At 37.6% G+C, this 14,298-nt stretch overlaps 5 protein-coding genes across 5 annotated transcripts; 3 read left to right on the top strand and 2 right to left on the bottom strand.

Moving 5' to 3' along the window:
- Nucleotides 1-475: 475 nt before the first annotated feature.
- Nucleotides 476-1,018, top strand: BRETT_002330 (uncharacterized protein; the record flags this gene model as incomplete). Its single annotated transcript, XM_041280860.1, has 1 exon — nt 476-1,018. The coding sequence occupies one exon, from the start codon at nt 476-478 to the stop codon at nt 1,016-1,018; it is 543 nt and encodes a 180-aa protein (XP_041138651.1).
- Nucleotides 1,019-1,083: 65 nt separating this feature from the next.
- BRETT_002331 (uncharacterized protein) lies at nt 1,084-1,668 on the top strand (the record flags this gene model as incomplete). Its single annotated transcript, XM_041280861.1, has 1 exon — nt 1,084-1,668. The coding sequence occupies one exon, from the start codon at nt 1,084-1,086 to the stop codon at nt 1,666-1,668; it is 585 nt and encodes a 194-aa protein (XP_041138652.1).
- A 1,420-nt stretch (nt 1,669-3,088) lies between these two features.
- BRETT_002332 (uncharacterized protein) lies at nt 3,089-4,843 on the bottom strand (the record flags this gene model as incomplete). Its single annotated transcript, XM_041280862.1, has 1 exon — nt 3,089-4,843. One exon carries the CDS (start codon nt 4,841-4,843, stop codon nt 3,089-3,091), a length of 1,755 nt encoding a protein of 584 aa, XP_041138653.1.
- Nucleotides 4,844-5,898: 1,055 nt separating this feature from the next.
- Nucleotides 5,899-9,231, bottom strand: BRETT_002333 (uncharacterized protein; the record flags this gene model as incomplete). Its single annotated transcript, XM_041280863.1, has 1 exon — nt 5,899-9,231. One exon carries the CDS (start codon nt 9,229-9,231, stop codon nt 5,899-5,901), a length of 3,333 nt encoding a protein of 1,110 aa, XP_041138654.1.
- A 1,028-nt stretch (nt 9,232-10,259) lies between these two features.
- BRETT_002334 (uncharacterized protein) lies at nt 10,260-13,559 on the top strand (the record flags this gene model as incomplete). The annotated part of the gene is made up of 1 exon (XM_041280864.1): nt 10,260-13,559. The coding sequence occupies one exon, from the start codon at nt 10,260-10,262 to the stop codon at nt 13,557-13,559; it is 3,300 nt and encodes a 1,099-aa protein (XP_041138655.1).
- Between the last annotated feature and the right edge of the window lie 739 nt (nt 13,560-14,298).

The following is a 14,298-nucleotide window of genomic DNA, read 5'->3' on the forward strand; positions in this document are numbered from 1 at the left end:
TATCGGTTGGATCATATAATCTGCCCCTTGCGATAAATTGTTTTAGCATTTACGATAATTGGGAATAGTAATTGTCTCCAATCACTTAATGTGAATAAGATCTCCTTGTCAAAATGTGGCGATGAACATCAGTCAGTGTAGATAAAAATACACAATCTCTTTATGCAATGTCATATGACTAAGTACATTATATGCAGACTTATGTCAATCTAATCACAATCTTTGGAAACTTCTCTGACACATGAATCATCATCGCATATACCCTTCAGATTTGTATCGGTTCGGTTGGCACAAAACTGTGGTTGTGGCATGTAAAATATACGACGGTATATTCAGAAACAGTTTGTGATTAGAAACGTGTTTAGGTATAAAAAGGGTGACCGTTTGAAGCAAAATTATGAACAATATAAGGTGTGGGTAATTGCTAACACCGACCAATAAGCAGTTCATTTGGTACGGATAATAAATAGCAAACATGGCAACCTTAATCAAAGGATACTTTGACGATTCGATTCATCCTTCTAAAGAGGAAGACACGATTAGAAATGGCGTCCGAACCATTTCACTTGATAACTACAAGCATGTAAAATACCCAAAGTGGGTTCCTACCTGGGACCCAAAGCAGGATAATGCATTTAGGAACCCAGAGCCATTTAAGCACACAGATCGGGGATTTTTTGGTGACCCAACCTTCGATTCCTTGCTCAAGGGGACTGGAGCCGTTAAAAAGAACATCACTCCAAAACTTGGTTCTGAGATAAGGGGACTTCAGCTCAGTAAATTGACCGACCGTCAAAAAGATGATCTTGCTCTTCTTGTTGAGCAAAGAGGTGTCGTTGCCTTCAGAGACCAAGACTTCAAGAATCTGTCGTTTGATGATTTGAAGAAATGGGGCGAGTATTACGGTCCATTGCATGTGCACCCAACTTCAGGTGCTCCTTTGGGCCAATCTGTTTTCCACCTCACATTTAGGCGTGGAATAAGGGTGAACAGCAGCGATTGCTTGCCAGAAGATTGAATAATGTTTCCTTCCACTCTGACGTCTCATACGAAACTCAGCCACCTGGAATTACCGCCTTGACAATGCTTCAATCGGGGGCTGGTGGTGACACACAGTTTGTTGACATGATCGAAGCTTACGACCGTCTTTCACCAACATTAAAGAAGTTCATAGACAAGTTGGATGTTGTCCATACTTCGAAAATACAGGCAGTGACTGCCAAGAACGAGGGTGGAATCAACAGAAAGCCATCAATTGATTCTATCCATCCACTAGTCAGGTATCATCCAGTTCTCCGCAAGAAAGCGCTTTTCTTGAATTCTAATTTCTCAACCAGAGTGCTAGGCCTAAAGGACGAGGAGTCACATGCCTTGCTAGAGCTCTTGATTAACCATACTGAGGGGCTTCTTGATGCTCACATCAGGGCATCCTGGGACGAAAATACTGTCGTTCTTTGGGACAACAGACGTTTAATTCACACTGCAACCCTAGACTGGGACTCCGATGATATCAGACACTCGTTCAGAATTACTCCTTTGGCCGAAAGACCCGTCCGGAACGAACAGGAGTATGAAACCTGGGATCCTGAAAAGGAGAAAGAAAAAATCAGGCACACTGAGGAGTATTTGGCTTTGACTCCTGCTCAGTACTCTGAGAAATTCTATTAGTCTGCAATACTTCTTTCCTTATCTTTGTAATCGAAATATATTTTCTTTTCTCGGTGGGAGCCGATTCTACTTACGTAAACATCACGGCAATCTGGAGGACAATCCTTCAAAGTATTCGAATTGAATCGGACTCATGATATCAAAAGCAATGTAAACTCGCGATTGTATCATTAGTGTAAAGGTAAAAAAGAGCTTTTCCAAACTTGGCCATATGGTCGTCATGACCTTTTTTTGATGACATTTTGTCAATATGATATATCATAAATCAAATCTTTAACCATTTTAAAGGCCGTATTCGGAGGCAAGTCATGTCATTTATTATCTACCGGGCATTATCTTATCAGTATCTTAATTAAGATTCAGCTGGCGTCAGCTCATTTCAAGAGCTTATCTTGTTACAAACAAATCCATGAGATACCTGGTCTCAGAGTACTACAAATCCCGAGAGTCATGTATAATTCTACCAGAAATCGGCAAAAATGTTCTCGAAGCAAAAGTAAATGAATAGAAACGAGACTCTAACTGCTCCTAAAGTTATCGATTTCGGTACTTTATCTGATACACATGATAAAAAAACATGCGATAGAGAAATATGTTAACGTGCCCGCATCACAATCTGGGATTTTTTCTAAAATCTGGCCGCTCAGATGACCCTCCCAGTCTAATCAGTAGCAATTGCCTGTTGCAAATGTTATTTCTTCTATCGATCAGTATAAATTATACGAATCAAATTCAGTTAGGTTACCAGAGGACAAGGTGATTGCCATGGAGAAGCTGAGGCGGCTTCTTTAAGAGTGGTGCCCGAAAAAAGAATCAAAAAAGTCCAATGAAACTTAAAGGCAATATAGTTGTGGACCAGGAAGATGATTTAGAAAAGTTTATCACAGATGCAGAGCTTGCGGAAGATGCAAAAAAGAGCATTTCGTATGTACGGGCTTAAAAATACAGGTCAGTTCTCATATTTGTTAAAGCTTGACCTTTGTATTCGTTCTCAATTTGGAGCATCATAGATTTGCCTTCATATTTATTCTATCCCGTTTATTAGTTTAAATATATGCTTTTCTTCGTCGTGCTTCTTGAAGCGTTAGTTTTTTTTTAAAGTGCGTTTCGTTACAATATATGATGTAGAGTGATGCAAAAGAGATCTTTCAGTGCCCATAAAGATATCTAACTATTCAATTCGGTATATAACATCGTTTCGAACTTTTCAGAAACCATTGATACTTAGTATTAGTGTAATATCACATTCCGTTGGTACTAATTGCAATACACAAACTCGTTTGCAGTATTAGGAAACTCGAATCACTTAAATAAAATTTACGCAAACTACCGTAGCCCCATACTAAAAAGCGCAAAATAAATTCTAACAATTACAAACTTATCTTTTCATTATTTCTAAACGACTATAGAAAAGCAAAATTCAATTAGTGCTGCTGCTGCTAACACCATCTCTAGCTTCAATATAGCTAATATAGTATCTCTTCGTCCATAGTCTCATTCTTTTTCCGTACTTCATGAAAGGAATAATCATCAAGCATGCAACTACTTGCAAAGCAGTTAGAACTGCATAGGTATTAGTGTTTCCCATTGCTTCTAACCAAGGAGAGCATGCAAAGGTGAAAATGCATCCAATACCATTATTAATCAAAGAAACACCAATCATTCCCTCCAAAATCATTTCTGGATAGGCTGACATCAAGTATGACATAGCGATATCTCCAGCACAACCAAACGAAAAGCCAATAAATCCAAGACCAACTGTGTAGGTGATCTTCCAGCTCCATTCTTTATCGGTTCCAACAGCAAATATCATAAGGCCAATTGGGTCAATTATCAATATTGTGACAAGCATCCAAAGGTAATCTTCAGCCTCATGAATACCGTTTCTACGTCTGGCCAATTTCAGAACAACTTTATCTGAAAACCAGCCAGCATAAATGCAGCCCAAAAAAGCGCCAATTGCACAAGGCACATTCATTAAAGCGACGCCGGTATCAGAGTAGTTCCAAGGTGGATCATAGTAATCTGTATCTTCAGTTGTGAGGTAGAATGTGAGAAATGCGTCTTGCAATCCCCATAACAAGCCGGATAAAAGAACTGGTGGAAACCAAAAAACACGAAGCATAAGGAAAAGAAGCTTAAAGTACTGTCTAATACCAAGTCCCTGCAAATTTGAGGAAGGTGTAATGAGTTGAACTCTTTTCCAAAATGGCTTTCGAGGTTCATTTGTACCAGTGCCATACATGCATTTACCAGACTCTGTGTCACTATTCAATGCAATATTTGACGCAATCAACGAGTCGGAGGACTCATTTTGAACTTTCTTTTCATCCTCAAGCTTCTTTGCCTGTTCAAGCTCACTTGATGCGGGATGAACTGAAGAGGAATCTATCTGACCATAGTAACTCCTTCTATCAAAGTCTGTCTCGTACTGAGTAAGAAGCATCACAATGATCAACACACCAGAGATAATTGCTGCAAGCCATCCAACCCAACGGAATCCAACATACTCAACAATAAATCCAGCAATTAATGGTCCCAAATAGGTACCAACAGAGGTGGCGAGAATGTAAATCGTCAAGGTGCTACTCAACTGATGTGCAAAATACATATCAGAAATAGAAAGCTGCACAGTTGCCTCAGCACAGCCTTCACTGGCACCCACAAAAAGTTGAGACCAGATACTGTCTGCCGTATTTCTTGAATGGCCAAACCAAATAGCACCACCCAATCCAAGCAAGATGCAGATGACATATGTCAATTTTCTGCCGTATAAAGCTGAAGTTGGACCAAGAATGAAAGTGCAGAGTCCAATCGATGCAAATAAAACACCTGCACCGGTATTCATAGCATCGTAAGATATACCATATAATTCGTTTAAGGAGTCCTGAATTGAGCCAGCATCATTAGATGTGGCCGCTGTGAATCCAGTGATAAAACAAAGAAGAATGAACTGGTACAGCTTAGTCCATTTACCCCAATTGAGAGGATCGTTTGGTGAATCAGACGGTTGAGGGTGTAGAACAATACCATCTTTCGTAACCTTCAACTTACTTTGCTTATCCATATTCTCCAAGTTGCTTGAGTCCACACGGTCAAGCATAAAGTTAATGGTACCCGGAACAAAATCCGGGTGATATTTGTTAGTGTATTTTTCGTTTCCGTCTGCTGACATCTTGATCTATTTAATTGCTTATATTGATAGCACAAAAAAAGGAATCTAATCCAAAAAAAAGGTTTTACACCTTTTGTTTTGTCAAAGGTTGGTTTCTTACTAAATGGTTGCGGGGTTGATTATTTTAAATCCTGCTGAATGTCATATAAAATGCATAAGACCTTCTATTTTAACTGTTGAACACAAAGTATATTAATCTCTGTAGCACTATTTTCTTGTCTTTGTGCTTCAAAGAGCCTTGTACGAGATAAGATAATCCCTTCAACAGTCACAGAGAATCAAATATATTTGCGCAATTAGAAAATAAATGTTTGTCCAACAGTAAGTTCGTCTAAGGCTTCGTTTATTTAGTAGCTGAATTGTAATGTATTTATATTTTGGGGCTTCTTGGCGTTACGTTAGAAAATGGAAATAGCTGATATTTTTTTGATGTCCATTTCTAAAAAATTTCGTCCAGTTTTCTGGTTCTAAAAAATTTTTTCTTTGATGAAAAAAAACTTTTTTGGCATATGTAAGGCAATTGAGCAAACATCGCGGATAGATAGCCCGGCTTATCTTTAATTTTCAAACCCTAACAAACGTTGCCAAAATATTTTTATTGTGCCTGTGTATTGTACCGCGCTTGCGTCCGAACTGACAGTTATACGATCCTTGTTCTGATTGGTTTACAACGTCTTTGTCAAGTACCTCATTTCGACATTTCAATCGCATTACAATATTAAGCTTAGAGATTAGAGTTTATGCCGCTGACGTGATTGTCTACTGTTCCATAGCATTCATGCATGTTTAGTTTTCAAGCCACATTTTACATTTTCTTTAATGTAAAAGGAGCGAGGGGTGGTTTATTATGTATGTATCTTCTTTGTGCGAACACGAAAAAAGTCATACCAAATCAATTCCAGACCCATTAGTTTTTTTTGCGGAGTCCTCACACAATACTTGTAAATTTACATTCTAAACGATTTTATTTCCACCCGTGAGTTTATTAAGTAGCAATATTAAATATTGTGTATAGCATTAACGCTTTCTTGATGCGTTTGTTGTAACATCTTATGTTAAGCAGCCTTCTGCGTTGCCTCCAACTCTGCAAAACCGGTTAGTCTTTTATAAAGAATGTTTTTGAATGCTTCACTGAGTAATCCTATATCATCACGATACTGCACATCTTCCCATTCCTGCAAGTTCCTAAATTCTTCATCACTTTCTAGACTTCCATCTGAAATTGCCTTCCTATATGCTTTAAGGAATAGCTTTGACGATTTAAATGCACTCATCCAATGCTGTTCATTAGAATCAGGAGGGGCGTCATCTGGTTCACTTTTCAAGTCTAGATTCATTTCCTCCAAATCGGTCTTATTGATTCCGACCGCATCATACAATCCAGACTGCCGAGATTCTTGTTCTGCAGCTAACTTGTTCGTCAGATTCATCACATGTTCATTGATCTTATTCCAATTTTTTGTTAGTTTTTTATTCCTCACACGTTTCAAATAATCATTGTCAATAGGATCTGCTGACACACTGTTGTGTCCTGTATTCTGCCTTCTTAAAATCTCATAGTACTTCTTCTTGGCATCAATTTCATCTATAATCTGGTCAACTTTCTGCACGATCTTAATTCTCTCAGCCTCCTCTGGGATCACAACTTCAAGCAACTTATTCATATCAATTGTTTGTTCATCTGGTAGTTCTCGTGCAATTTTCAATAGCCTGATTATTCGATCAAACCATTTGGCTAAACTATCAAATATTCTGTCGTCCTCACATTTCACGCTCATGTCATTAATATATAAATTATGCAAAAATTGATAGCCATATTCGGCATATTTGTTTTCCAATCCCATGAAAGAAGTAACAATATCAGTCTGTTTAAATCTGCTGTAATCCTTTTGATAGTATTCAACCAGTCTGATGAGCTCACTCATATATTTAGAAAAAATGGGGATATACTTGTACATCTCCGCTTTTTTGAACAACAATATTAAAGGTTCAAAAAAGATCGAAATCACTTCCTTGGTAACCTCTATCATCTCCGGCTCTTGCCAGAGTTCTACTAGCATAGATCTATCATATCTTCGAAGTTTGAGCTTAAAGTAAATTTTTGCCAAAAGATAAATTGGAAGTTTTCTTCCAGAAATGTGACTTTGACGAGACTCTGCATCCATGTTTTCCCCATCCTTACAATGTTCAATAAGGTACAATAAGCATTCATCGGTTAACTTTGTTCCATTATCATTCGAATAAAGTAAAATGCTCAACAAAAGGTCCATATTATAATATTCCGCATTTTTTTTAATATGTAAAACCTCCACGTCCGAATAATTAAAATATTCATCAATCTTCTTTAATACAAGTTGCACAAACCATTGTGGGCTAACCTCTCCTGATTCAGTTAAATCATTTACCCGTTCAACATATTGATTGGAAACCTCCTCCGTATCAATGTCCATTTTCTTTATTTCGTCATTCAACATACCCGTAAAAAGTGTTTGCAACATAGATTGACGCTTGCCCTGATGAAATACATGGGGCATTTGGTAGGTGAAAAGATCAATTATTTTCTTCGCAATTTGCAAGGGGTTCGTGAATCTCATTATCATAGCAATCACTCTATACGGAAATAGTGAATGAATTCGTTTGACACTGCGAAAGGTTTCACGTGCACCGTCATTACCTATTAAAAGCTCGTACTCTGTACTGGCTACCTCAAGTTCAATTAATTGAATAAGTGCCCGAAACGGAGCGGATAATGTCTCTATCTTCTTATTTGCTCTAAGTTCATTGAAAACGTACTCCATTCCCAGATCTAACACGGATCCCTTCAAAGCAGAAAGTGATGTCTCCATTTTCTTGATAAGTTTTATTGTTTCCTTTTGAAAATTCAAATGTTGAACGTTTACTAAGTAGTCAAAGTTAGCTCTGGCAGCCATATCGTTCATATCATCAGTATCAGGTGTATACTGGGCCTCCAATATGAATTGCTTAAATTCATGTGAATTCCGAACCTCGCTAAGTCCACAAAGGGTTTTCAGGTATCCCCTTAACGAAATTCTCATACTCTCTCGCGGATATTTCTTCTTCGGAATCGATTTCGAGCTAGTATTACCATTTTGCTTAATAGGATTTGATCCTAAGCCAAATGAACTCAAAAATCCTTTTTGAAGATTTCCTACATCAAAAGGTGTATCACTCGGTAAAATTTCTGAGTCTGATAATATTGATGAACTTGGTATCATTGAGTCCCTATCGGACTCGCTGCTAGTATCTGACTGTACAGTTGATATCTCATCAAACGACAACCTGGCCCTATCTTTAGTAGGCAAAGCCGGAATTTTAGTATCTGGATATAACAGTTTGATCCTTCTATGAAATTTCATAAAATCCGAATAGGTTCGTATGATAAACCATGCCTTTCCATTGTCTTCCTTTTGCACATGAATTATGAAGCCATAATGGGAGAACCCCCTCTTTCTTGGTCGTAATTTTTTAGCCTTGACGAGTTTAACACCACATATATTAACGGCTAAACCATCTATAAAATCAAAATTCTCGTCCATACTGTTTAAACTTTCGAGATCTGACGTCGTTAAAATGCTTTGTGTATCATCGAGCATATTTACTGAATCCCGGGTAAATTCATTAGTTTCATCATTAGTATTATTATTGGTATTATTACTGTTATTATGATCGCCAATCAGTTTTGAGATGTTTTTATAAGCATTTCTTTCCGTACTATCTGTGCTGAAATAAACAGAGTCACCAGTACACCGAATAGCAGAATTAAATAACATGACAAACAAAGCCTTCAATTTGTATAATGCAAGCTGCCTTTTAGATAGCTCCCCACGATCGTTGCTATTGCTAATTTTTTTCGATTTCCATGACTCAAACAACTCTTGAAGCTTATCCCAAAAGAATCCTTCCCCCCTAGATCCTTTGTGAAGCTTCTTTAAATGCATCTGAATAAAGGGAAAGGTCATTATATATTGCTCCCAAACAAATCTTAAAATGGGAAATTGCTTTCTAAATAACTCCACTGGCCTATCATCAATAAACTGGTGTCTTGTCTCATTTGGTGAATAATTTTTAAAAGGTGGACCAAATCGTCTCAAGCCTGTAATGTCATTATATGTTGGAGATAACTGATTGAACTCTCTAATTATTTCGATGTTAAGCAATTCCTTTTTAAGATAATGCTGTTCCGTAGAGTTCATTTTAATGTGAACATCTGTATTTAAGTCGTTAGCATCATTCATTTCAGCATCCATATCTTCTTCTTCGGGTCTAAAGTTTTCATTGCTCGCAATTTTTGTTCGCAACTGATCATAATACTGCCCATACTTGATACTCTGCGGGTTTTCCATTTGCCATAAGGCATCTTGCGGCATACCCAATCCGTTAAGTGTTCCAAGTTTCGTGCACTATATGCAAAACAGATGCAAATTTTTGATATCCGACAGTATATCTTAATCCGCTTGAGATGGAACTGAGACAATCGATGTTGACCTGTTCCGATTTGAGTATAAGTTACGTTAAATGAACAAACGAAATTATTCCATTTCTATTTCCAAATTTTTTTTTTTTTTTGTTACACTCCTGTCTTTGAAAGCAGAATTTCCCCACTTCCCTACCAGATGATCAAATTGATACAAGGGAAAAAAAAAACGAGGTTATTATCATCCTCTGAACGGTCCATGACGTACTACCAAACACACATAATAATTAAATTTTCATTTATGAATTATTATAGTTCGTTAATCATTGATTCATGCTACGAAGCACTCTCCTCTAACGAAAGTTGTAGATAGGGAATGCATGTTAAGTATTTGGACTAAAGACGCGTCTTCAGGTGGATAAACCGGGGGAGCGCGGGTGCTATATTCTAGCACTGCCTGCATTCCTGTAGTGATTTGCCGTTCGTTTATGTATCATGCGTCCCGAATATTAAAATTAAAAGTAGACCGCAGAAAAAAAAAAAAACGAAATACGGGAAATGGAAAACACTCCAGTAATATTGAACCATCAGCAATCTTTGATGACGTATCCTAGAGTTTCGAAATTCAATTGTGTTCTGATCTTTCTACTCGTACTCAATTGATTTACAATAAGGCAACAAATTCATGCTTTTAATTGTTAGCTGCTGCCGACAGTAACTTTTTAGACTGAAACTAATTCGCGTTTTTGTATCTGGGTTACTTTCATTTAGTCCCGGTTGTTAATTGACGTGTTAGAAGTAAATTTGTTTCTTTTTGAACCCTGAACTCGTCCAAAGGAAGAAAATTGTGCCTATTTATCAACTTCCTATTGAAGGGAAAAGATCTTGATAATAGACTACTGCGAAGTGAGGTGCATTATCCCCGCGTTCTTTCTTCATCGCTTCTCTACGAACATACAAAAAAGGTTCTGTGTTAATTTCATGGGCGCCAATATCTTTCATACACACAAGCATCCCACAAATAATATTAATGATCATGGTAGTACCGACATTGAAACACATGAGAAATCAATTGACGAGCAAGATAGTATTCACAGAAAACATGGGCATCGTATAAAGGGAGTGCGAAGGGCTTTAACTTTCAAGCGGAAATCGAGTAAGAGTCGATATAATAACCTGATATCAAAATCTACTCGTTTCTCTAATCCAGAAATCACATCGCAGCATACATCACGTTCATCATACACATCATCCTCTATTTCTTCATTATCATCAGCCACATCTTGTGGAAGTTATTCTTCCAATGATTCAGAAACATCAAGCAGGATAAAAAGCACGCAGCAACATCTGAAGGTGAAGATATCGGCCGAATGCCTCCCAAAAGCTCAGAAAAAGGATAGAACAGTAAAAAGGAGTAGATTTCATTTGCACTCTTCCACAAATAAAGATGGTTTACGTGCACAAGGAAAGAGCAAAGCCGAACTCTCGCCGGTTTCCAAAGGCTTTTTGTTCTCTAGGTTATCGTTAAGAAATCGAAAATCTTTTAATTCTCTTGAAAATCGGCCACTCTCATCAAAAAAGTCTTTTAATACTATATGTATTCAAGATAATTCATCCCTTGCTTGCGAACCATCTGACAGCCTTGCGTTTGTTACAAATTCTGATAGTCGAGACAAGATTTACTCTCCGATCAGTCAGTCCAATGATTCTGGTGTTATTAGTTTTGATGTTAACCAGAGAAAGCATTCTATGTCGCTGTCTTTAAACAAGCTTAAGAGGAGGACGAAGTCATTTCTCTTATTAAATGCATCTAGCTCTTCTCTACTTGATCTTGCCAAAGCTGGCAAAGTACCATCTGATTCAATGTCGAATAGGGTGATGGGTGATTCTTTAAATAATTCAAGTGACGGTTCTAAGATAACTTTTGGCTCTAAAAGATCGGGAGCAAAACCTGAGGTGGAAGAGCGTGCTAATTCGACGGATCACTCAAGCATTTTATGTGATGATTCAGATGGTAGAAGAGAAAGCACAAGTCACGAATCAAACGGGTCTAGTTCGAGTTTCAGTATAAGATCTAATAGTAGAACTTTCAAAAAGAGATCAAAAACTGTGGGACCAACAGATAAGCAGAGAGTATCGAGATCAAAGTCTGGGGGGTCTTCTTCTAGATCAAGCTTTAGAAGCAAGTTAAGGGCAAATAGTGACTCGCAAGTTGCAAAGGTTTCAACTGATAGGCGGAAATCTTTTTCAAAGAAAGATCTTCCACCCACTGATGGGCACATACCAAGTACATACCTTGATGAGGTACTCAGGATGTTCAAATGCTCTACGGTGGCTCTTTTATTGTCTCTAACGGACTCGAACTTTATGAAACTTACATTAAGAGAATACATTAGAAAATATTTCAATTTTTCTTCTCTGCCGCTCGATATTGCATTGAGAGAATTCCTAATGATTAATCAACTTCCTAATGAGGTTCAACAAATTGATCGAATTATTTTTGAATTTGGAAGACGTTACAGCGAGCAGCATCCGGAACTCGGAATGAATGTTGATAATTGTTACTTGCTAACATATGCTTTGGTTATACTTCATACTGATAAATTTAATCCAAGCAATAAGCATAAGATGACGAGATGGGAATTTATAGATAATTTACTGTTATCATTGAAGCAAGATGATCTCTCTCCTATAAAGCACGGAAAATATAAGCATGATGTTGAAGCAGTTATGAAAGAGACCTTTGGATACTTATATGATAATACTGTGTACCAGCAGTTTGTCCGTATTCAGGAAGAGCAAGCAGACGAAGCATTTTCTGCCCTCAGTGATTTCACGGGGAAAAAATTCCTACCTTATCCATCATTATCTACAATAGAGACTAAGAGTATCACTACATTGGGTTCGGGAACGTCCTCCACATCCTCACTTAAAAGACGAAGTTCATTTTTGTGGTTACAACCGGATTTAGACATCTATCAACAAATATGTCAGCGAAATATCGAATCACTAAAGCTGAACATAACCTTCAACACAGAATTTCCATTTATAGGCTCAGATGTTATTTCAAAGGAAAAAGACGAGAAATGTACCGAATCAGAAATATTATTAGACAAACTTGAAAGTAAAACGTCCAATACTTTGCCATCGTTGGCATCATCATCTTCCAAAATCAAGGATGTTGATAACATCAAAAAACTGGTATGCTCATCCATGGACAAAATAAATATATCCGGTTTGGATCGGATTTTAAGGATCATTGAAGGTACGGCGTGCTCTGTGGTCCTTAAAGTTCCAAAAGCAAAGGGTTCATTTTTACATGTTCAAAATTCGCAAATACTCGAATATGGATCTGAAGATCAGAGTACTGGGAAAGATTTCTATATGGTGCGCGTTTTAAAGTTTGGGATGGTTTCTCGACAAGAGTCCACTTTGAGTTTGAAATCATGGAAAAAGTACTTTTGTATATTGACAACTATAGGCATGTTCTTTTTCAAATCGTTGACTTTGTTCAAAATGACCTATCTTCCCGAAGATGTTAAAAGGAGTATACTTATCTTTGAAGAGGCCCCGAGTAACTCTGCCGCCACAAACTTTTGGGGTAGTTTCAAACCAGCATTATCCATCCATTGGAAAGCGTTTGCAACACGAATGGAAAAAAGTCTTAGTCTGGACAAACTGGTGAACACGAACATGGACAAGGATATGATCGATAATCCACTTAGATCGTATACATTCTATATTTACACCGAGAATTCAAGGTCAATATACATGGTCGACAATCTCTTTGAGTTAAAACTATGGATTACACAGATAAATTATATGTCCGCTTTGGCATCAGTTTCATTTCCGATTAAAAAAATACCGCTCTTTGATGACCATTCGAATGGGTTGGGTAAGACAGATCATGACGATAGTGCATCTTCAGAAAAAGAAACAAACGAGGATGAAAATGTCACACAGGCGACAAATACAGAAAGCGTTGATGATGATAAATACCAGGAAATTGCATGCCAATCAGCCTTGGGCTTGGATGATAGATTGAAGGAATTGGATTTGTCTATCAAAAATTCAATTGAAGCCCTTCAAAGTTATTTTGCAGCAGTACAAATGCTAAAACTTCTAACTCCTTTACAAGCAAAAACGAGAGAGGAGTTGCTATCATCATCAAAGATAATCAATGCAAAACTAGAGTGGCTTTGGTACGAACTCACAGAGGACATTGAATATCATAGAGTACTCTTTGCTCTCAAAGAGCATAATCTCAAGCCGAGTGTTTAAAGGGGAATATGTAACTGCGGCAAATAAATTTACGATGAAAAGGAAAATAATCTTCCTCATACCACTTAAACGAGCTGAATTATGCTTTCCGACCTTTCTTTGAAAAATAGTAATCTGTCCGTGTTGAACCCACATTTATTATACGAGGACAACCATCTCGATCCTTTTCCAACAGGCAACATTCGTAGCAGTAGTATGCATCGGTAAATGACGAACCATTTCTGCTGTCTGCAGCACCACAAATTATACATCGATTTGCAAGAGGACCATATGCACAATCATCGCAAACATGTACCACTCGGTAAGGATGGACAACCGATTCACATGTAGGGCATTTGCCTTCGCATTTGGCACAAACCTTACCGATATGAATTCCTGGTTGCTTCAAGCATGGCACAAGATCAAAGTGATTCAGCATTTCAAAACTTCTGCCCCATGGAAGCTTTATTGCCTCTGATTATAAATATGCACATGATCTGCATATTTACTTAGATTTTTGTTCATCTCTTTTTTTTCGGAATATTTTGTTACCTTTAAATCTGCTCGAAGAAGACTGAAAGTTACATGCCGCGAATCGAAACTCCTTATTTTCGGCAATGTTATTTTTTGGCTTTGTTTTAAATGTTTTCAATTTCACGTGTATCCACGCCGACCCTTGCGGGAACTAGTGAAGTGAAAATGTAATGTTTAAAAGGTCGGTATATTTTTTTCGCGTTCAAACGGCATTCGGTTGCAATAT

The sequence above is a fragment of the Brettanomyces bruxellensis genome, chromosome 9 (genome assembly GCF_011074885.1).
Source record: "Brettanomyces bruxellensis chromosome 9, complete sequence".
NCBI classification, from domain to species: Eukaryota; Fungi; Ascomycota; class Pichiomycetes; order Pichiales; family Pichiaceae; genus Brettanomyces; species Brettanomyces bruxellensis.